The sequence below is a fragment of the Pieris brassicae genome, chromosome 7 (assembly GCF_905147105.1).
Source record: "Pieris brassicae chromosome 7, ilPieBrab1.1, whole genome shotgun sequence".
Taxonomy (NCBI): domain Eukaryota; kingdom Metazoa; phylum Arthropoda; class Insecta; order Lepidoptera; family Pieridae; genus Pieris; species Pieris brassicae.
Genome location: NC_059671.1, coordinates 13,354,261 through 13,378,007, shown reverse-complemented (window position 1 = coordinate 13,378,007; position 23,747 = coordinate 13,354,261). Strand labels below are relative to the sequence as shown.

Below are 23,747 nucleotides of genomic sequence, written 5' to 3'. Positions count from 1 at the left end.
ATGGCTGAGTGAATCCTTTCATAAGCATATGACTGTGACAGTATTAAACAATTATTTACAATATCGTGTTGCCTTGCTCCATATTTCAATCAAATTTAAAATTAACCTAACAACTTTAACACACGACACTGTTTATACCACAATCTATAAGATTCAGACGTTAAATTGCACAACTACGTACAATAGTCAACGTTAAAAGAATAGTTACAAGTTTTGTAAGGAAAGTTTTTCTGCAGAGCTTCATATACATCCAAGAATTCTCTCAATCTCAGTGATTAGTTGTTTACGTGTTTAACATGCCATGGTCCTCTTTAATCATATCTGCTCCCTTTTCCCCAATCATCATTGTAGGTGCATTAGTATTACCGCTTGTTATTTCAGGCATTATAGATGCATCCACAACTCTTAATCCTTCTATATTATGCACTTTCAATCTTTCGTTGACGACTCCATCGGGCGCCATGCGACAAGTTCCTACAGGATGTAGTATGGAACTAACTGTATTAACAACGTAACATTGCCAATACGCATCGGTGCCCCATTCGAAATTCTCACACCCCTTAACATTTAATTTGACAACTTCACCTCCTACACTTCTATAAAACGACGTTCTGGCTATTTTGGTTAAGAACTTTATACCTTCAGCTGCCACGTATATGTCATTAGGATTCCTAAAGTATCCAAGTTCAATCACTGGTGGATCTAATGCATTGGTACTTTTTATTGTTACTTGGCCTCTAGATACTGAATGCAGAAACACAAGTAACGTAAAATCTAATTCTCTGATTGCATTAGCTTTACTAATAGAAAAACAAAAGTCTTTATTGAAATTTCCTATAGATTGGCATCCATATAAGATACCAGGAGCTGCGGTCGCTCCGATATGTAAATTAAATATTTGGAATTGTGGCTTTAGTGTTCTGTACCTGTTTTCATAGTCATACGAAGTGAACGTATGGTTTAGCTGGAAAAAGCCTGATTGTATTGGAGCAGGGTAGGCATCCAATTCCGCTGATATAAGCAAGTTTTGAATTGCTGTACGCAATCCCTTTCGACCAGTTATTATCAAAGGCATTATTGGATGATCCTGCAAGTTTTTGCCAACTGGAAGGTCCGCCAGCACTTTTATATTTAATTTCCTCAGTACCTCTTTGGGCCCAACACCAGACAACATTAAAAGCTTTGGTGTGTCAATTGTTCCAAGTGATAGAATAACCTCTTTGCTTGCATTAACATCAATAACTTGTCCAGAATTTAAGATAACTCGGACACCGTAAGCCCGCATTGTGGTTGGATTAATATGTACCTTAATAACTCTAGCAAACTTAGTTATGTGTAAGTTTCCTCTGTCTTTTGCTGGTTTCAAATATGCCTCGGCAGTACTCGATCGCCTTCCATTTGCAAATGTAAAATGTGGTCGAGATATTCCGAATTTTTCAGGTCCATTATTTTCTAATACCTTTTTAACTCCTATTTCTTCAAAGGAATTCAATACTATTTCATCTATTTCCTGAAAGTATGCATTACTATTAGGCCTTGATACGGCAACAGGACCATCTCTTGAATGTAATCGTGCATTTTTAGGATTCTCAAATACTGTGTTGTCTTTCATTCCTTCTAGTTTTTTGTAGTAATATAGAACAGATTCAAAGTGCCATCCGGGTGCTGACTGAGCCCAATCATCAAAGTCTTCTTCCACTCCCCGGGCATATACTTCGTAATTATTAGATGAGCAGCCCCCCAACATTTTTCCACGTGTCATGGGAATGTACCCATCTGGATGTGTTTGTCCTATTCCAGGATCTAAGTAAGCTTTATAATCCCAATCATACTCCGTATGTGCCAAGAAACTGAACAAACTGGGTGCCTGAAACACATGAATTTATCTCTTAAAACGAAACAAAGAAAGATTTACAGATACATCGATTTTTTTATAAAATAATAAAGGTAAGAAGAGAAATTAAATATTGTAAGGGATATTAAATGTTTTTTCTCATTCTCATAAATATGTCTTCAAAAATAATTTGGGAATACTTACCACACTCGCAGGTGGTGGATCTCCCCCAGCTTCAATCAGCAGCACTCGCCATTTATAGATTTCACTAAGCCTTGCAGCAACGACTGCACCACCAGAACCCGCACCAACTATTATGTAATCGAAGGTATCGCCACCTGAAAAGGCCAACTTGTTATAAGTCAATTCAATACATCCTTATCATTAAACACTTGAGCATCGGGAAGCTAATCAATACAAAAATCGATAAAAAAATAAATCCCTTCTTCAGACTGTGCATCACCCAACATAGGTATTCCATTCAAATTCTTTCACGTGTAATTATGATTTTGAAAAAAATATTTCATCACACCATAGAGATTTCAATAATTACAAAATACTATTATAGTCTGTACCACTTTACACGTAACATAGTAAAAAATCGTGCACCCGCGTAGTAATTACTTATTTTATAAATTGCCACTACTTAGTATGTTTATCCGCATCTTTGTTGCTGGTGTAACGCACAGTGCTATCACTAAAAAATGTCCATAGTACAATACACGTGGTACACACATTACAATTCAGATGAAGTAAACGTAATAATGATAGTCTTGGTTATGAGCCTCTTAAACTAAATTGCTTCAGTTTAAAATATATATTGAAATAAAATTGTAGATTGAGTTTAATATGTCCCAAACCCCAGAGGGCCTAAACTGAACTGCATCGCTAGGCTAGGGTTCAGTTTTATATTGTGGCCAATGTTGTGAAAATTTGATTTATTAGTAATCTTACACTTAACACATATCATATAATACTTAATATTTTAAAGAAAAAACTTCTAAACAAAGTTCCCGCTTCTTCAAATATTTCCTCACATCCTCTTTGGTAAGATGAAAAATATCAAGATCTTCATTATTAGTATCATAGTTAGTTAAAACCGGAAACATTGACAAATTACGTAGATAATTCGTGTTCGTACGAGTCACATGGAACAACTGTGAATATCTTGTTAAAGACAGCAAATAGGGGCAAACTATTCGCCCACTAAAAATTGCGTGCAAAAATAATACGACTTACTAACTACGCCGACATTTCAATGAGTCTAAATTAATATATTTGCAAGAATCTGCATAGCTATCGAAATATTGATACTGTTGTAAGCTAAGAAATTTCACATTTTTTTTTATATATTTTATATAGTATGGAGACCAGATATAACTTGCATGGTCCAGCTGCTTCTGACATTAGCAAAATAAAGGCATGAACAGTACTCTCACTACAAATTATAACACTGATAACTAGGTCCAGGCACTGCTTGGTTGAGTCTCAAAATGAATAAACGTGGATGGAAAATATACATCTTTGTATTCTTACAGGTTGCCTGTAGAATATAATAATAAAGCCTTTTTCATTTACAGACCCCCTAATTGCCATTTCAAATTTTGTTAGTAGGATTGTAAGTATTTACTTATAGCTAAATGTTAGTAGGAATATCCAGACCTATTCCATCCCTTTCCAGATGTCTCTATCATTGCCAATAGTTTACCAGTGTCCTGCTATTTCTATCAAGACATCAGCTCACCTTTTTGGCCTGCCCACTTTTCCCCGAGGTCCCTTCCATTGTATTGTCCTAAATGTCCATCTGTTGTCTTCATATCGTGTTACAATATAAACAAATGCTAAATAAAAACTAATTTAACCTATTTAAACGGTTATCAAAACGGTTTTAAGCAAATCAAGTCTGAGGACATGGTTACGTGGATTGGACAATGGATTTTTTTTAAGAAATCGCCAATACCACATGGTGTAATGGTTGCAGCTCAATACAAACGTTGTGTAATACAAAAAAAAACTTGGCGATTGAAAAGAGTGGCGGAGAGTTTATTGCCAGTTCGTCTCTTCCGTTCTACGCCCTTGATTTGAAAATTGGCAGTAAATGTAAAATTAGAAGCATCTAATGTATATTTCTTTTTTTTTGACGTTCATAAGTGTACATTGTGTTACCTATATGAATAAATGATTTTTGATTTTGACTTTGACCATCAAAAACTAGGAAACCGGCAAGTCTTTGACCAACTTAATATGTAAGGCACAGGAGACTGATCGCCTCACCAAATGAAAATGATTAAAAAGCAAGAAATCTGAGGCTCTATACCACATACTTTATCAGCGAATTTTACCATATTCCATTCCCAACCTTGATAAATATCAAGTTTATTTTGATCTGTATATTTCGAAACAAAACATTGGCAAATAATATTACGGATAACATTACATATATATACTGGTAAGGTCACATTTTGCAATATCTTATATTTTACAATAGTCTCATTCGGATTCAATATAACATACACATTTACATATATTATTGAGAGATTGACAATAATGTATTAAATTATTATCACTTAATAAGATGCCCTATGCCGAAGAAAAATTAAGGATAATAGATTTATAAATTCGATATAATTATTTCAAATTTATTTTTAAACTTTAAGAAAAACAGTTTTTGAACGGATTAAGGCTATGTATTATTATTAAAAGTTATAGTTATTTACACAATTCTAAATTTTAAATTTTTTCCGACGTTTCGCGTTCTTTTCCGTGTGCGTGGTCACCGTAACCGTGTAAATAACTATAAGTTTTAATAATAATACATAGCTTTAATCCGTTCAAAAAGTGTTTTTCTTAATGTGTAAAAGCTATTTTAACAAAAGACAATACTATTATTTTTAATCTGTGGATAACAAAACAATGACTACCATCAACTACAATTCTTGAACGACAACAGGTTATGATTTTTTTTCAGGACTATTACTAGTCTAAATCAAAATCTAATACGTTCTTTTTGTTATTTATGTAGGGTACTATTGGTCATTATAAAATTTTTAATTGAATTAATTAATCAGATTATAATTTAATTGAATAAAACATTTAAAATTATTATTTTAATAAAGCCTTTTGAAATATTAATATCAATTTAGATCTTAATATTAATTTAATTATTATTTTTTCTAACACAAATATACAGTATTCTTAACGTAATATTCTTATAATTCAAATACGTTCTTGATATAAAGTTTACTTACTATTGTGTATAATAAAACAACAAATCCAAGTCCTTGTTTCTACGACAGAAGATTTATGCAACAAATAAACACGGCAATTGATATAATTATTAAAAGTAAAAATCACATTTGAAGACGTCATTAGATGTTTACGCGGGAAAATTCAATTTACACTAGAACAAAAAAATGTGTATACAACCCCATTGAAACGAAGATTTATATTACACGATCAATGTAACCCTTATCTATACAAATTTCAAATATCACTGTTCTACCAGTTTCACTTAAAAATTATTGATATTTCATACCTTTCAAATCGTAGGAAATAGGCCATCCGGCGGGCGCGATTGCCTGGGACAGTGCAAACACACGCAACGTCCAACGCAACCACGGATTCCAGGCCCAATTCGATTGCAGAAACCCGAGGAATTTATTAGCCGCTACATTTAAATTCATTTTCAAAAAAACACTATTTTTTTAAGCAAATTTTTTTTGCGCTCGACCCGATATTTTTGTAACATACAACCGAATGCGAGCGCTGTTTAAACAAATATAATTAAAGAAAAATTCGTGGCATTCCACAAAAGGCCGAATTTGATAAACTGGATGTGAATTTATCGGCTCACATTATATAAGTATACTAGCTCGTTTGACGCCGATTTGGTGTCTATGGTATAGAGTTGACTGACTGATTCCCGCGTCTTTTACCATAAAATTGCAGTCCTTGTGATTTAGAGTATTTAAATTAATTTAGGGAGGTTAAAAATATCTCATGTAATTTAGATATATTTCAGTTGTTTTAAATATTTAATTAAATACGTCTATAATTTTTTTTTAATAGAATTTTCAAAGTTCAAGCTTTTGTCTTTGATTATGAACCATTATAAAGATTTGCCTTTATAAAGAAATTATTTCGTTTCAAAAACGAACATCATAATTCATCATAACAGATGAATTATTGCCTGCATTTTCGACAATTCAATTTATATTAGGAAATTCCATTATACCCTTTCTGGGATCAAGTTAATGGGCAGGTTGATCTACTTGCCTATTTTTATTAATTGGCATAATCACTATTGACACTAGCATTAATTTATTCCTAATTATTTTAAGCGTGGTTTGAAACATAGTTATCTATTTTAAAGTATTTAACTAAACGGTTAGTACATTGTTAGTACTATTTTATCTTAACCATTAACCCAGAAATAAAAATAATAAATAACTTTAATTAACGTAAAAGTTTCATATTTCCTTCCTCCTATTGCTTTGTAAATACTAGAATTTGTCTGACTTCAAAAACCGTAAGAAAATAATGATTTTTTTGAGTTTTATTTTAAAAGTAATTTCTTGAATGACAGCTTAAAATGGTTGGGTATGTGTTTAGCGTGAAATATTAAAAATCTGGACTGTTATCACTAAGTTGTGCCAAAATGTTTTCTTGCTCTCACATTATTTGGCATATTTTTTTATATTTATATTTGATTCAATATTATTTCCTACATTTTCTCTTTAAACCCACAAATTTAATCAAATCAAAGATGTACAACGCAAGGTGGTACATGATTTAATCAATAATTATAACGTGACCAATTTATACAAGGTCAATAAGTAGCCATTGGAATTTAGGATTATGCAAAATTTACTCACGTCATCAAAGTGCAAAGTGCCCTTAAAAAGGTATATATATAAAGGTTTACAGTTTATGTTAACATCTTTATACTAATAATATACTGACGACAACTTGTATTTATATATAATTGTCCAATTCTAAAACTACTAGACTGATTTCAATAATACACCATTAGAATGCTACATCCCTAAGACACACAATATTTTGAAAAATGTCTTAACGAATCAGGGACAGAGCATTAGTCAGTCCAGTGACTAAGTGACAACAGGCCTACTACATAATCTCTTCAATCCGTAGCTTATGAGCGTCGTTTCTATCTAAACTGTAACTGTTTATATAGTTTTACTCCATACTGATTCCGATTTCAATACTCAAATAACAGTTTGTGTGACAGCAGGCCTACTCCGTAATAGCGATTCCAATACTCATGTTTCATTATCGACATTAGCACTACGTATAGTAAAAGAATAGAGATATACAGAACAAAACTCTATATTGAAGTATATTTTTTTATTAACAAAAGCTTGTCAAAAGCAACGCTCTGCACTAATACATTGGTACAAGAAACTAAATACAAGAATGAATGTGACAATGTATAGGCAAACATAACAAACACGAAGAGATAAAAAAAATACATCGATGTAAGTGTCAAAATCAATGCCGGCTTTAGTTTAAAAACGAGAGGGTTATGATATTTAACGATTTTCACATTCAATTTTTGTTGAAGTAAACGTCTTGTGTGTTATGGCTTTAGATCTTTGGTACTAAATACTGCGATCCATTTTAAGGGACTTAATCATACAATTGTCACAACACACAATTCCTAATGACTAAAGAAGTAGGCTAATTGACTTGTTAAATATCATTATAGTTTTAGGTACAAGGCTAATCCTTGAAACCTCTACTCATAAAACTGAATTCTTTATATTCTAATATTCCTCATTTACTTTGCAACATTCTGCTCTGGATATAAAGACGAGCTGTCTTTAAATTGATTTAAAAATTCATTCATAAGATCATGTTTCTTCTATCTCGTAATTAGCTACTAATTAATTGTTAAAATGTAAAAGCTAATCATTGATTATTATTTTTTAATGTTAATCAATGTTATATGTTATATTATGTACATTTGGTTCATTATTTATGCACTTCTTGTAATTTACCCTCTTTTCTGTTTTTATATATTTACATCCCCGTTACCTGGATGAAATAGCTTTTTAATTAGTACATTACAACTGCTCACGTCCCGTTGCCGTCCCGTCCCGTCCGCTGTTTGACCAAATCTTAAGAGGTTTAGATTAGCAGCTTTCAAAATTGTCAAAAAAACAGTGTATAACCGAAATTCTGCATGATATTAATATGATGTATTTTAAATTCTGCAATAACTAGATGACATTAATAGGTGGCAACATTTTGATTATAACCGGAATTTATTCGCGTTGAGCAAAAAATTCACGTGAAATTTCCTAACTTTGTTGCAATATTTTGTATCAATTTTATTAAAATTTTAATTGCATATGCTATTGCTTAATTTAGTTTTAGCTGATAATATAGAAAATGCCAACACTTGCAATAAAATACTTTGCTCTCTATTTTAATTCAAACTAGGCTAAAGAAACTTTTATAGCATAAGACACAGTTTTTTTTTCAAACATTTTAATACCACCTCACTAGATTACACTACTCACCTAGTTAGATAATTGTAATAATATCTCATATTAAGTAATACACTAGCATACTAGGTCAGGGTCTTCAAGGCTATACATAATATAATACAAAAACCTGTTTTAATAGTTAGATTAATAGTTATTGTGTTGCGTGGTTGGAGGTAATAAAACAAAAATTGTGTATACAATTTTAATTGTTAACAATAAGTGAAAAAAAAATGAAATATTAAACAGCTATCCACGAATTCATACTAATATTACCATCCTGATTAAAATTACGAATATTGGTAGGTATATTTATATAGGTAGGATATAAATATCATTCCTATAAATTTGTTAACTTAATACTTGCAATCATATTTTAAGGTTGTTTCGTCGTAATATGTAAATGTTCCTTAAAAATTAAATGCATTAGTCGCCTAAAGAAGTAGTAATTTTATAATTTTACTAATACTAGGCCGAAAGTAAGTAAAATGCAAACTTTTTGAATTTCAATTTTAGACCTCTTTTTTGAATTTCAATTTTAGAACATTTGTTTTTGTGAGTTGGCGGCAAATCTAAAACTCTTGTTAAACAACGCCTACTGAAGATAACATCAGTGCTGTGTGACGTATGTTAGTGGAAGATAAGAAGAGTGACCTATCAGCAGATACAGGCATTGGTATGAGTCAAGTTCAATATTACACGAACATTTAGGCGTCAGGAAGATTTGTACCAGATGGATTCCCCATACTTTAACCTACGACCACAAACACCTTCGCATGGTGTCGCCAAATGTTAGATAAGTTCAACGGCGGTGACTCAAATGCTGTATTTGACATCGTCACAGGTGATGAAAGCTGGATGTATTGCTACGGACCCGAAACCAAAAGACAATTATCTCAGTGTGTGTTTCCTTTCAAGGATAGGCCAACTAAGGTAAAGAAAGGAAGAAGTAAAGGCAAAAGGATGATTGTCTCATTGTTTGGTGGGAAAGGTCATTTCGCACCAAAGATAGGCCCATTGCTTTTCTCAGTGGTTCCATCGAATGCGATGATGTGTAGAGAGGAACGGGATTACTTCGAAAAACAATAAAAGTATTAGCAACTTTCTATATTAAGCCGTTTTTCATTTTCTAAACATTTTCAGTGTTACCTAGGTATGACGTCTTTAATAATAATTAGTTAAATTATTAATGATAAGACTGTGTCAATGTATTAAAATAAAATAAAAAAAATAATCATGCATACTAAATAACGCGAATATTCTTAATTCATAGATACTCAACGTTTTTATTTTCTTACGCGTGCTGAGTTTTGACAGCTTGACTTTGATAAGTTGTCAATTCACTACGTGCTTGACCAATGATCATTGGGATGAAATTGTTCATAGCTACATTTCATATTTTTTATATAAAAATATTTTAAAATACTAATAATATATCAGTATATTATTTATGAATATTGTGTTTAAGTATCTTTCCATGGTAGACATATTAAATTTTGTAGTATCATAATCTTTGGTCGACACGTAAACATGACATATCCCTTTAAGCGGCTTTTTATTTATAGATTGAGAAATAATAATTAAAATTTAGTTTTTACATCGGTTTGACACCTAGTAGTTAACTCTAGTGGCTGCTTAATAAATATAAAGAAATGGACTTAGTAAAATCCACTTCAGAATTAAACATTCAAGAGTAAGTTTTATTTAGTAACCTGTAACAATACAATTTTCGGATTTAATTGGTACTAATATTGTTCTGAATATTAATATTAACATATTCAATTAAATATTGACTCGCTTGATTCCAGTACAGACCGGCAACAAAATAAACGGGAGGACTACATTAATTGGAAAGACTATTTTATGGCGATGGCATTTTTAGCTGCAAAACGTAGTAAGGATCCTTGCTTTCAAGTTGGAGCTTGTATAGTCAATAAGGAAAATAAAATAGTTGGTATTGGGTAAGCTTTCTTCCTAAAGTGTGTAGTAACTATTAGTTGATTTAATCACAAAACCTAACATACAAAGTATATTATTAACTTACCCTATAACAATTTATACATGATGTTACTGGTTAGGATAAAGTGGTTATCATTTAGTTTCCTTTATACCTACAAACAAGAAAGACTCGAGACTATTAATAATAAGAATTAAAATGTGATTTTAATCACTACCAATACATTCTATATTATATTAATAATTCTTATGTTGCATTTTGTATTTCTCTTATACCTACTTAATTTCCTTAATAAATACCCATTCATGTTTCAAAATCAATTAAGCTGCCATATACACTTTTAGGTACAATGGAATGCCTATAGGATGTAATGATGATGAGTTTCCTTGGGGGAAAAATACACCCTCACCTTTGGATAGTAAATCCCTCTATGGTAAGTTGTATTTTAAAATACAAATTATGTATTAACCTATCTTTTTAAAAACAATTCATCACAAAAATCTGTTTCGCTGGTTACAATTAGTATATTTAATTGAATATGCTAATCCTATCCTATTATTTCTAATTTAACGTAGGATTTTATTCAATCAATTTGAAAATGTTTCAAGCAAATATTTATTTGTTTTAATAAATTTAAAACTATATTCTTATATAAGTAAATACCTGTTTGAAATATTCAAGTTATATAGCCTATATATGTCATAAATTCAAAATGACCAGTAAAGTTGTCTTAACATTTTTTTTTATTTCAGTGTGTCACGCAGAAATGAATGCAATATTAAATAAAAATTCTGCTGATGTAAAAGACTGTACAATGTATGTTGGTCTTTTCCCATGCAATGAATGTGCTAAAATAATAATTCAATCCGGTATCATTGAAGTTGTATATTTATCTAATAAAAGTTGGGATAAACCAAAATATGCAGCATCAAGGAAAATGTTAGATGCGGCAGGTGTCAAGTATTGGTAAGAGTAGTTTACTATCATATGCATCATGAATTTAAAAAATATGTTAGTTAAGTACCACTAATACAATTCTTTTTGGCTTTAAATTTGTTTAAAAAATGTATTGATTTTCTTTATAGTATTGATTGAAATCAGATGGTTTAGTTATAATGATCTTATTAAGTTTTAATAATTTTTCAGGCAATATATACCAAAGCAAAAAAAAATTGAAATAACATTTATACCTTCATGCAGTAGCAGTTCCTCATAAAAAATACTTATACATACTATAATTATATTATTAACAATAATAATTATTGTGATAAAAAAAATATTTTTTTTAAATTTGTTTCAATTATACTAAATGATAAAAATGTGATATGGCAATGGATACCTATAATTTGGACGTGTTTTATAAAATGAAATAAAACTAATTTTGTAAAATAATTTTTATTACTCTATTTACAAGGGGTACACAATACTCCCTCCCATCAGGGAGCTAACAACAACTGAACACTAAGAACCCATAGGAAAAAATCTGTAGAAGAAAACTGCCATTTTAATTATAACTAAATTTTTTAAAATAGTTTTATTTCTGGTGGTTACAATTAAATGTTATTTCTAGAGACTGACTGGAATTTAATTAAACATGGCACCAAGCTTTTGTTACATTTCCTAATGGCCGAAATTGCAGGCTTTATATGAATATTTCCTTCTATAAACACTCTTTTCGGAATAGGGAGAACATGTTTGGTCTTTTTGAATAGGATTTTAATTGAAAATTATAAATTTTCAAGTCAACTTCCAATAATGTACCTACATTTACATAATAGGTATATATGATATAACGCAGCATAGCCGAAACTGGTCATAGTTTATATTTTTATTATAATTTTTTTATCTGTCTAATGCAGTTTAAAAAAATTACCTTCAAAGATAGATAAACAGGTGAATATAAAAAAAACTGCATTTAAATAATGATGCAGGTTAATATCCTACATTCATATTAAATAATGTTTATTTCTAGATATCAATCAAATAATTATTACCGGCCTTATTTATAAAAAAAATTAAAAACTAATACTAGAAAATTTGTAGATTGTTATGAGAATACAGACAAAACAAGATGTAAAATTTATTTATGAATAAGACAAAAAGATATGATGGGCCATCTGTATATTTATTATAATTTATATAAAATAATTTTTAATTAATTTTGATCAACGTTATCCAATCACTTGTTTAAATATCAAATATTATGCCTAATATTTTATATTGTAAAAAACATTTTTAGAGTTGGTATTTTTGCTACTAACGTAAAGCATTGTTCTATTGGTCAATCAGAAATACAATTATACAGAAATCGTCAGCAGTAAATATTTCGGGGTCACCTCCAATTTGTAGTTATCAAAGATACAGATAATTATTTTCAATTTTACAGTTGGGTAATGTATATCTAAGGAAGATAAAAATGTTATCAATGATTATTAGTTGTAGGTTAAGGTAGGTCATCAAAAACACAATCCGCATGAGAGTTTTGAAACTTGCATAAATAATGTTTTAAATTTTCAAATAGTAAATTTCATACTGTCGAATAAAACCACTATTTTTGACTATACACTAAAATTTATAAAAATAAAAAATTTGTTCAAAACTTGATCTAGGTAAACATATTATATAGCGCGCGTCATATGTACATGTACTGGGAAAAACATTGTAAGGCAACTTGTACTATCATCAGTCCACGCTTCAAAATATTGACCAAAAATAACTTGAAACATTAACAACAGCAACATTGAGTTGCTGAATTATTATAGTTTGACGATAACTGCATTTATTGTATTATGAAATTCCACTTAAAAATTTTAACCTCTCCCCATTAGCTATGTAATAATTACATATTAAAAATTGGTTTACAAATACTTAGTCCGTACAATTTGTATAACAGTCAATGAGTCGAATTAAACCTATCTGTATTTTACAGCGAAAACTTAAAGTAGTTATTTACAACGCGAACCTCGATCAATTATTGCGTGAGGTTATTTCACACATTTATCTATAAAACCAGAGATTTAATACAAATCCTATATAACTTGAAAATTGAACACTTGAGGCCATGCTTACAAAATCAACAATCACTAAATTAGAGGAAGCTAAAATTGATGATGTTTAACAAGGGATAGGCGACGACTTAAAATTAAATGCAAGGAACATTAAAGTAATTTGAATGGTTTGCTCTGAACTTAGAAATGTATTTACTAATAGACATTTTCTTTTTTTTATAAATACTCAAAAAAAAAAAACAAAGACATTCTTCTTAAAAATATCTGACCGTGAATTGGGACATAAAGTGTTGTTTTTACTTGGTGTTAGTTTACTTAACAGTATTCTCACTAGACCATGAATCAAACATTTACAAACTTTAATTGCGTTTTATAAATCAAAATAAAATAAACTCCCTTGAAATCTCAGATTAAAATTTGTTCTATTAGTACATACAGATAAGCTCGTAAGAAAATCAGCAGCAAACTGAGCATTTTGAAATCTTCACAGAAATTAACATACGCAAATAAATTTCATACTTTGTGACACCCGAACCGAATTCATGCCTTAATATTATCTATTATTAATTTTATCAATCGAGATATAAAAACCATTTTTGGTGTTTCCAAACTTCAAAGGACCTAAGCGACCTTCAATAATTTTATTCCTTTACCATTATTGCGTTAAAATGTATATAGAATAACTAGAAAGTCTTTGTCAATATGGAAATTCGAGGCACATAATTTGACGTGTAGTTTTTATCATAGACAATACAGATTTTACCATAAACCAAATTTTCTACAAAACAAAATAAATTAAGTAATGTATTGGTATTCATAACCCTTACTAAAAAAATGATTCAAAGAGTAACTTAATAGTAAAACAAATTAAATGGAAAATAATGCTGCTTTAAAAATAACTAAAAACAGTTCCTTTTTTTCGAATAATCTTAATATATTTAAAAAACGTATGTGGTGTTTTGCTGTCGAGAACTCGAACTCAAGAAACAACTAATAATAATAATGGCTGATTAAATAATCTCGGCAGCATAAATTAAAACTATAAACACGAAGGTAGTAACAAGTTAAAATTAATTATTAAAAAGGTGATGTTTGTGTAAACAATGTTAAAGTTGTGTCCTTGCTTGACACTTGCGGAAATTTCGCCCAATCTGAAAAGTCATTTTGCACTATTTACGAGGGTAGGAGGATAGGCTACCAGGCTCAACTATCCTCACTTTCAACAATCCTGGTAAATACCAAAAACTTTCTAGTTTGTCTACGATTATGATCTAGAAAAAAGCCTCGGAATAAAATTACTGCAGACCTGCCTTTAGCCTTCAGTGGTTAAGGTCAATTTCCTTTGGCTGTAGATCTTCTGAATGGTTTTCTTCTGGTGGCGGAGGTTTGAACGCGATCGCGTAAGGGAATTTCACCCTACACGCCTCTATGTAAGCTTCAATTTCCTTTTCGCAAGGACCGAAGTCGCCTTCTCTCAGACTTTCTAGTACTTCGAGGGAACCCTGAAATGTGAATAAAAATAGATCAAATCAAATTTTTAAGAAATTTGTGTAATGTTATGTGTATCTAAGTATTCAAAATAATAAGGGGACAAATTTTTATTCCAATATTCTCTAGGACAAAAAAAATATGTGCCTGTACTAGTGTACACACGTAAGAAGTGAAACTTCTTTATCAGGTCATAAGACCTTCTTTTTTCGAAAAATGATCTGCTATATGCAACTTTACAGAAAATGGTTAAATAAAATAAAGTTTAACAAACGGCTTTTATTATCATAGACACGAATAAAAATAATAGAATTATTACTACTAATTACTGAAAACATTAAATTTAACAGAATTGCGACTTTGCACAAACTTAACTAAACTTTAATTACAAAATTAAATTCTTATACAGGAAACAATTACTCATGAGAAGAGTTATGAGTTCCTGTATAGTATGTATATGAGTCCTGTACATACCTGTATAGTAGTGTTAGGTGTATCCAAGGCAGTGGCAAGCGCGAGCGCATCTTTAGTACGTTGCGGCACGAGTCTTCGCAGCGCACGCGCACCCCATAAAGCGGACGCTTGCGATTTCGAACCGCATTCACTCACGTACTCTTCTGCTATTGTTAGAGCGCTGCGATCGCCAAACATCTGTCGACAAAATTAACCATTATTTTTTACTCTTATTCAAAATTAAGGTATACCGTTATAGTGTAATAAAAAATAATATATATTCCTTATTTTAAAGCTACTCGAGAGTGCCTTAGTCATAATCTCGTTTTGAGCGCTCTCATGTCATTGTAGTACATTAAGTAGTAGGTGTGGGTTAGTTTTTTCAAGTATTATAACAATTATGATGTAGACATAGAATGATCACCTTCCTTATCAACAACAGATGCAAGTCTGTCTTACTGGAGATATGAAACAATGTTAGTGATAACCAAGTCAGTCATAAAATTGTATGTTTTTTTTTCTTTTTTACCCTTTATGTCACTAAGGGTCTGTTTCACAATGTACGGATAAGTTTTGCATAAGTTCCAAATAAGCTATTTATTACTTATTGGCAGGATAAACACTACTGTTGCGTTTCACGGCTGTCAGATAGCGCAATTCGTCACATAAAGTCCATCATAAGGTATGAGTACGATGAAACGCGAAGTTTCTTATTCGGAACTTTTATCTTCCAAATAATTTATATGTTGCATAGCTATTTGGTACTTTATCCATACATTGTGAAACAGACCGTTAGCATTATAGTTATATCTGTAGATCATGATAAAAACCGCCGAATTCAAAACATTTTATTTAAAAAGTATTTTATAAGTACTTACGAAATGACAATTTCAGGATGTATAAAATTTTAACCAAATTGAAAAAACGACGTACTTTTTTTAAAATTTAGTTTAACTTCATTACTGTCAGACTGAATTAGGAGGGATCTGTCATCACAGGTGATCACAAACCCAAAATTTGCTTAAAGGGAGAGAGAAGGGAGAGTCAAAATGACTTTGAGTTTGAATATATAGGTAAACAAGGACACTTATGAACGTCATAAAAGAAGTTAAATTAATTGTAAATTTACATTTACTACCAGTTCGCAAGTCAAGGGCATAGAGCGAGCAAGAAGAACTGGCAACAAACTTTCCGCCACTTTATTATTTTTTATTTTATGTTAAAAGGTACACTAACGAAACATACAAATACTTACAGAAAACACATGGCATACAAAAACAAGATACATGCATGTGCATCAATGACAAGTGTGCACAACATTTAAAGGGTACAATTACAATGACAAAGAGAAAATAACTTAAACTTTAAAAGTAAAAGACAAATTAGACCAAAAAATACAAATAATACAAATGTGCAATTTAACATTTTAATATATAATATTATTGAATATAATACATACAGTTTTTGTCTCCGCATTGATGACAGCTACCACGTGCGGGTTGAGTGTAGGAAGTCGTTCTTCCAACCAGCACTTGAACCTTACGAGGCAATCGTGAAGATGCTCGTGGGTGTTATCCAGCGCCCACGCACGCTTTATGCTTTGCAGCATGAGTAAGGGCTTGTCTGAAAAGGGATAAAAGTACAGTATTAAAATAATAATAAAGTTTTAGTTTAGCTGACAACGCCGTCCGTTAAAGGGAAAAATAGTTTATTACGTGAATAGAATTATCACAAGAATTGATCAGTTCCGAAACCACGCGGAGGAATAAATTAAAGTAGCAATAAATTTTATGTCATTTAAAACAAATTGGTCAGCTTTTTGTGTCTCGTACACGTAGTTGTATTTTAATTATGACATATCGTTTAAATCGCCTTGTCCTGCCGAGGGTACACATAGCAAGAAATTTCTGATGGGACACGAATTCACTGTATGAAACACATATTAATCTCATAAAATATACTTCAAAATAGTACCTTTCCTATAATATATTTCAAAAGCCATTAAATATGTGTCTATCCTGTCGGCAGCCAGCTGCCGGAGTGGCAAAAGGAACTTTATTGCTTGTTCTAACGGGTCTTCTACCTGTAGAGTATAATAATAAGACACTATAAATTCATATGATGTATATAATAATTTATTATAACATAATTTGTTTATTCGTCCAGTCATTAAGACCTCAATTACGCGACTTTAAACAAAATTCTTCAAATGTCTTTCCTATTCAGTAGCTCGATTTAAAGGCGTACTGGTTGCAAACTTAAAAAATTATACTTTTAGAAACGCCACCAAGCGAAGCAAAGGTTGAATTACATAAACCAATATCGCCACATAGTTGCAATGTATTGTGTGTCAACATAATCTAATAGAAGGCACCAGATGTAACCAGAGTTTATTTATTTGGAAACAAAACAGATACATCTATACAATCAAAAAAGTTAAGACATAAAATAAACACACTTGATGTATCCACAAAAAGTTTCACTACTAAAAAATCTGATACAAAGCAAACCAAAACATGACAGCACAAAATTCAAATAGAAATATGTACTAATCTACAGTGCCACATACTTTTCTTAGCCGGCGGCTGAAATTGGTACTACCGTCGCCATTCTGGTGCATATAATAAATAATTTTACCATATACCAACATCTAATAAAAATTCAACTAAATGTTTTTATTCCTTGCATTATTTATTAAAATGTTTTAATTATCGAACTTTTCTGTTCTGATGGCAAGGTACCTTAAATATTATATTAATAGTTCAGGTTACCTAACCTATAATATCAGTTGTTCTTAAGTTTGTGTCACATTTATTTAAGCCTTGAACTGTATTTTCTAGATACTAATACATTGTTTTATTCAGACATTTCAATAAATTATTAAGTTAGCTTTCAAATATTTCCCCTTATAATGTTAAATTTTTATTTACTGGCAATACTAAAATCCATGAGGGCGAGGCTTTTACCGGCCAAGTAAAGTATGTGGCATAGTACATAATGCTGAAACTATATTAAAAAGTGTCATAATGATAATACTTAATACAATTCAATACTTATAAAAAGGTACGTAAATAGAAAGGATAGAAAATCCTTAGGTCATATTTTTCATAAATTTGTTATAGTTTACTATAATATTGTCTAAATAAAGAAATGAATGTTGCAGCCGATATATTTTTGAGTTCCCAATACCGATATTGTTCATACGAAAATGTTTTTTACATATTCAGGAAGAATACTGGAAATTAATATTGTTTTTCTCAACTTACCCTAGCTAACTTATCAGGTATCAACTCATCGAGTTGCGGAGCTTCGGGATCACCTTGTTCCTGCTCCCGTCTCGCCTTGTGATGTTGCTCGCGTTTCACCTGAAATTTACATATTAAAATTTACTTTACTTTTTGATATATGACCGATTGATGATAGCAGCTACTTCTAAGGTTACAGAGATATCGTGAATACTTCGCAAGTGAAATTATTCGGAATATTTAATTAGTTTCTGTAACAAGTAATACCACTATCATACTTATGTATGATTATATATGACTACCTCTATGCCTCATAATGGATAAATTAAGTAAAGAAAGTTGGATTGAAAAACGCCATTTTCTTAGTGCCATTATTAATATAATTCTGACTCGAGGCTTATAGCACGATAGTATCGTTAGATAACCTTTACATGTAATTGGACTGAGCTTTTACTGACTTTACTTTTATAGAACAGAAGCCAAATGCACAAAAAGCTCATGCCTCAAAGTTTTCATCATTAGTGGCCCAAGCCGGTTAGGCAGCCCAAGTCCTTCGAAAAAGTAAAAAGCGTCGATATTATTTTCACAAAATATTAGGATAACACACCTGTACTTGCGCGGCCAGCGCGCTTTCCTGTTCCGCTTTGCGTTTCGCTTTCCTCTGCTTGTTTCTAAGTTTCTTCAGTTCTGACGGCGCCAAATTTTCTGTAAACAATGTCATATAATTAGTATTCAATTTAAACCCTTATTATAATACAATACAGCGTGAATTCCAATGACGTACGAAAAATACCGAAAGCAGCGTGCTTAGCATCGCAAATATATGTCTCATTTGGTTGACATCTCATTTAAGCATAACAAGCGCTGCTCATTTTATGAATGAAATTTTCTATCTGGAACAATCCAAGACATTCATTATAATAACAAGGGGATTTTTATGCTTTACTTTTTCTTGTCATATAGAATATTGTCACAGTATCATAATAGTATAGATTAATTATTATAATAGGCTAGGGTAGTGAAAAAAAGTTATGACACGGACGGCCCTATATTGGACGTTTTTGAATTATAAATTGTTTTCTTGTTTTTGTAAAGTTACAAAGGGTTCTTGAAGTTGAAGTTAAGTTTTGGGACGTCGTCCTCAAGTGTGCTGTCTAATTATAGGTTAATAGAAAAACAATTTATAAATCAAGAATTTCAATTAGCGCCCGTGTCTAAATTTTTCTACTAACTATCAAAACATAATTTTTTTTTTAAATAATAAAAGATTTGAAAATTTCAACAAACAATCTATGCTGTTCAAATAAAAATCAAATTCTAATTAATGAAACAAATTTCATCACAAATTCACCAATCTACTATTTATTAAAGATAAAAAATATAATAGACTTATTATCAAGATAAATTGCCCTTAAGCATAAATTATACAAAAATCATTACGAGTACGCAATATTAATGACGCGTTGGTTATTTCTAGATCATCTTGGCGTAATCAGAATCCTATTAAATTATAATGACGAGATCCGCATAAACAATTAAAGTAATCGATGCTTAACGGATATCAAATAGAAATTGATACGTTATTAATAGATATCTACTAGAGCGAATGTGTGTCACGGGATTATTATCTTTTCACTTAACATAAAATAATCTGGAAAAAAGGTACAGACATAAAGAGCCGCTTTCGCAAATTATCCTTAATAATAATAATTATCTACGTTTGGCTATTCATTGCTGCTCATTGGCGTTGTACTTTGCCTAATAGGTAATAAGAAGACTTTGGATACGATTTTTGTAATTTTACAGTACAGTATTTAAATTCTCAACTCGGCAACTGAGCTACTTACAACCGCAAACGAACGTTAACATCAGGCCATAATTTGCCAAGATCTTTTCCAAATACAGGGCCATGACAAACGCTGAATATAATGAGTTTAAAAAGACCTTCTCTCACAGGTAGCTTTTCGTCCGCTGTTCAGTTGTGAGGTGGCTCAGGTCGCATGTTTTCTTATAGACAAAACAGCGGGAAACGGACAAGAGGCTCACCTGATATTAAGTGATACCGCCGCCCATAGCCAGAAGTCTCGCAAGTGCGTAGCCGGTCTATTAATAAATGGTACGCTCTTCCGAAGTCGAATTGGTTCGGAAATACATCGTTGAACAGCTGGTTCCACATATAAACCGGTGTTTTATAAACTACGATCCGAAAGGACCCCTCAGTACATGAAACCCGCTTAGCATGCAAGAATAATCTTTAATCTATATCAGCTGATAGTCGATAAGTAGGACATATCCTGTCGACTACCGTGATGTCGTCACGTCCGTTGCAATATCAGATACAAGTAGAGCGTGGTAAAAATCGTGATCACCACGTGAGGCCAAGTGCGAACAATCACTATTTAAATTATGAAAATTAAAACCATTTATATAAACAATAGAAGTGGAGAAGACTTTTTATTTTTCTAAATTAGTTACATTCTGTCTATGAAGGACATTCATGACTCTACGTTTCACGTAAACAAACAAGATAGACCAACACTGAATACGTAACTCAATTGAGATATATTTCTTATAAGTAGCTTGATCTGTATGTACTTGCATATTGTTATTAACAAAGGATCTTACGAAATGTTATTACTAAAAATAAACTTCTAATTAGTAAACTTTCAAATGATCTAGTCAGAGACTTAAACCAAAATTAAAGAAGCTGAGTCAAAACAGTGATTATAGACCCATTGCTTAGTTATCCAGAATGTATATATGCTTTAGGAAATCTGTTATCAACTTATTTAGTTAATACAATTACGTTATAATAAAATATAATTTTAAAAAATCTCTTCGCGTTGTTTATGTTTCCCTATAAGTGCTTGTCACATTAAATCTTGTATTTTAATTATCTTGTAACAATGTCATCAGCGTGCCGAGCGGTAACATTACCTGTAATAAACAGGCGTTTTAACAGTGTTAGCCTGGTGGCTTCAGCGTACACCAATAGAAGGTCTATCTATATATGCATTTAACATTGGGTCGACGGTGAAGGTAAATATCGCGAGGAAACCGTCTAGCCTTAAACCCAAAAAGTCGACAGCGTGTGTCAGGCACAGACCAATAATCATGAAACAGATACAGAAATCTTAGGCCGGGATCTAAAAAGGTTGTATTGTAAGGCCATTGATATATTTATTTTTATTATTGAGCGTTATAAATCAATAGTTTCTTAGTTATCATCTTCTTAGAGGACAAAAATGTATAAGTATCCAATACGAAACAATAAAAATTAAATAGCGTTACTGCAACGTGCACAGTGCATAAGCTACAATGCACCGATCTGTCAGTACCTATATTTGTGCATTATTGTAACTAAGCCGGCAAAGTTTCGCAAACTTCAGCGGTATTAAGGGCACCCAGTTAAGGTACACCGCCCTTCAAGCCTTTGTCTAACGATTTAAACGTTGCAATCGATCGAGTTTTGATGGAAAATATGAAATTACTACAAAAGGACCTGATCTTTTTTTACCTAAGGTTTTGTACAAGTTTTCATTTAACATCCATTTATATCAACGGAATATCTTCAAATATAAATTTACTGTGCTACTATTTCTTAATTAAAGTAAATTCGAAAATGGTTTACAATTAGATGACTTTTTAGTATTCAAGACGCGTACAGGACAACTCTCCAGTCTCGGGTCTGCTAGTAAAAAGCAGAATTTATCATTATGTCATTGCTTAATATTGAAAAACTATAACATATAATCAATAACACAAAAGATTTAGCAAAACACAAAAAATAAACACACAATTCATGTATATATATATATCTTATTCGCCGATCGTGACTATCACACACGACACCCGACGCATTCCGGAGTTGGGCATATAAACACTGACATATCGAGGACATAAATGTCATATATTTACGACATAATATCAATTTCATGAAATTAAAAGTTTACACGGCTAGCAGACCCGGCGAACTTCGTACCATCTAATAGTCAATATCGTGTTACAGATTTGTGGAACTTAATTTACGCCATCATAAAATAAATACAATTAATACTAAAGAGGATTTAATACAACCGTATCCCATGAAGCCCATGAACATATTGTATTGAAAGATTTTGTTTCGTTAATTTTCCAATATTTTTAATAGTTATTCTATGCGGGACGAAGACAAATACGACGAGTTATCAGTGTTACACTGGTCCGCTTATTATGTGTATATTGTTACCTACTTGTGTACCGTACTGCTGTTACGTTTGTATATAATTATTATTTATCTGTGGGACTGTTAAAAAAAACAGTGGCGCTACCATCTTTTTCGGTGTGGGCCTCAGATTTCTGTATCTGTTTTAAGATCATTTGTCAATCTAATAGGCAAGTAGGTGATCAGCCTCCTGTGCCTGATATACGCCGTCGAATTTTTGGGTCTAAGGCAAACCGGTTTAACTCACGATGTTTACCTTTAACGTTCGACCCACTGTCAAATACATCTAACATATTTTTTCTTATTTTTCTATTAAAGAGTTCTGAATGTGTAATATAATAATAAAAAATGTATAATATAGATTTATAAAAATTAATTATTATAACTGATTTTTATATACTGCCATGGGTCTTGACTTCATATTTCTTAATCTGTTTCATTAATTTTACTTTACACCCAGCAATCAACTTTCTAAATCTGACAGACGACCGTGCAAGTTTTATTGTGATATATCGCGGAATATGCTTACAAGGACTATTAAAAATATCCATAGCGCTAAATCCCCTGCATCATGAACAGACCGCACATACACACCCCATTTACGTGACTCACATTCACACCAACACACAACACACCCGATTTTTTATTACTTAGTTAAATGTATTTAATAATTTCTATTGTCTTTTCCTTTCGTAAATGTTTGAACGATACTACATACCTATATTTTGTAGTCCATCTGTGGCTATATTTCGCATATATTTTTTTAATATACAATTTATGCTAGTTGTACGGATACGAAATAAAAATAAGTAAGTATACATATACCGTAAGTGCTCAGCTGAGGTTGTAACCCAGAACCTTGCGCTCGAAAATTGCACACTTAAATAACAGACTGCGCTATGCCAAATATATAGTATATTTTTGAAGAAAATTTTGCGTGTTTATATTGCCTATAGTTTTTTAATTTGTTATTGTTTGAGATATATATATATATACTTTCAACCTTAAGATATTTGACAATTTAAATATATTTACGGTGAACATTAATT

At 31.4% G+C, this 23,747-nt stretch overlaps 3 protein-coding genes across 3 annotated transcripts in view; 1 reads left to right on the top strand and 2 right to left on the bottom strand.

The window, feature by feature from the left end:
* Positions 1 to 237: 237 nt before the first annotated feature.
* LOC123712252 (glucose dehydrogenase [FAD, quinone]-like) lies at positions 238 to 5,517 on the bottom strand. Its single transcript, XM_045665260.1, has 3 exons — positions 5,370 to 5,517; positions 2,039 to 2,172; positions 238 to 1,867 (listed from the first exon to the last, which is right to left on the bottom strand). Exons 1-3 carry the CDS (start codon positions 5,515 to 5,517, stop codon positions 284 to 286), a joined length of 1,866 nt encoding a protein of 621 aa, XP_045521216.1. The 3' UTR covers positions 238 to 283.
* A 4,206-nt stretch (positions 5,518 to 9,723) lies between these two features.
* Positions 9,724 to 11,875, top strand: LOC123712561 (deoxycytidylate deaminase). The gene is made up of 5 exons (XM_045665724.1): positions 9,724 to 10,036; positions 10,152 to 10,304; positions 10,645 to 10,733; positions 11,053 to 11,266; positions 11,447 to 11,875. The coding sequence occupies exons 1-5, from the start codon at positions 9,996 to 9,998 to the stop codon at positions 11,514 to 11,516; spliced, it is 567 nt and encodes a 188-aa protein (XP_045521680.1). The 5' UTR covers positions 9,724 to 9,995; the 3' UTR covers positions 11,517 to 11,875.
* A 2,021-nt stretch (positions 11,876 to 13,896) lies between these two features.
* Positions 13,897 to 23,747, bottom strand: part of LOC123712430 (N-alpha-acetyltransferase 15, NatA auxiliary subunit) — an 81,095-nt gene continuing 71,244 nt past the window's right edge. Inside the window, exons 11-16 of the mRNA XM_045665509.1 lie at positions 19,102 to 19,199; positions 18,516 to 18,614; positions 17,224 to 17,332; positions 16,709 to 16,872; positions 15,271 to 15,447; positions 13,897 to 14,810 (exon numbers count right to left, since the gene is read on the bottom strand). Coding sequence (XP_045521465.1) covers positions 14,628 to 14,810; positions 15,271 to 15,447; positions 16,709 to 16,872; positions 17,224 to 17,332; positions 18,516 to 18,614; positions 19,102 to 19,199 — 830 coding nt within the window. The 3' untranslated portion in view covers positions 13,897 to 14,627. The remainder of the gene's footprint in view (positions 14,811 to 15,270; positions 15,448 to 16,708; positions 16,873 to 17,223; positions 17,333 to 18,515; positions 18,615 to 19,101; positions 19,200 to 23,747) is intronic.

Coding starts and splice junctions, on each gene's coding strand:
- LOC123712252 (XM_045665260.1), bottom strand. CDS start 5,517: ATGAATTTAAATGTAGCGGCTAATAAATTCCTCGGGTTTCTGCAATCG. Junction 2,173..5,369: donor TATTTCCTACGATTTGAAAG/GTATGAAATATC, acceptor TGGCCTTTTCAG/GTGGCGATACCTTCGATTAC. Junction 1,868..2,038: donor ATCCACCACCTGCGAGTGTG/GTAAGTATTCCC, acceptor CATGTGTTTCAG/GCACCCAGTTTGTTCAGTTT.
- LOC123712561 (XM_045665724.1), top strand. CDS start 9,996: ATGGACTTAGTAAAATCCACTTCAGAATTAAACATTCAAGA. Junction 10,037..10,151: donor TCAGAATTAAACATTCAAGA/GTAAGTTTTATT, acceptor GCTTGATTCCAG/TACAGACCGGCAACAAAATA. Junction 10,734..11,052: donor GGATAGTAAATCCCTCTATG/GTAAGTTGTATT, acceptor TTTTTATTTCAG/TGTGTCACGCAGAAATGAAT.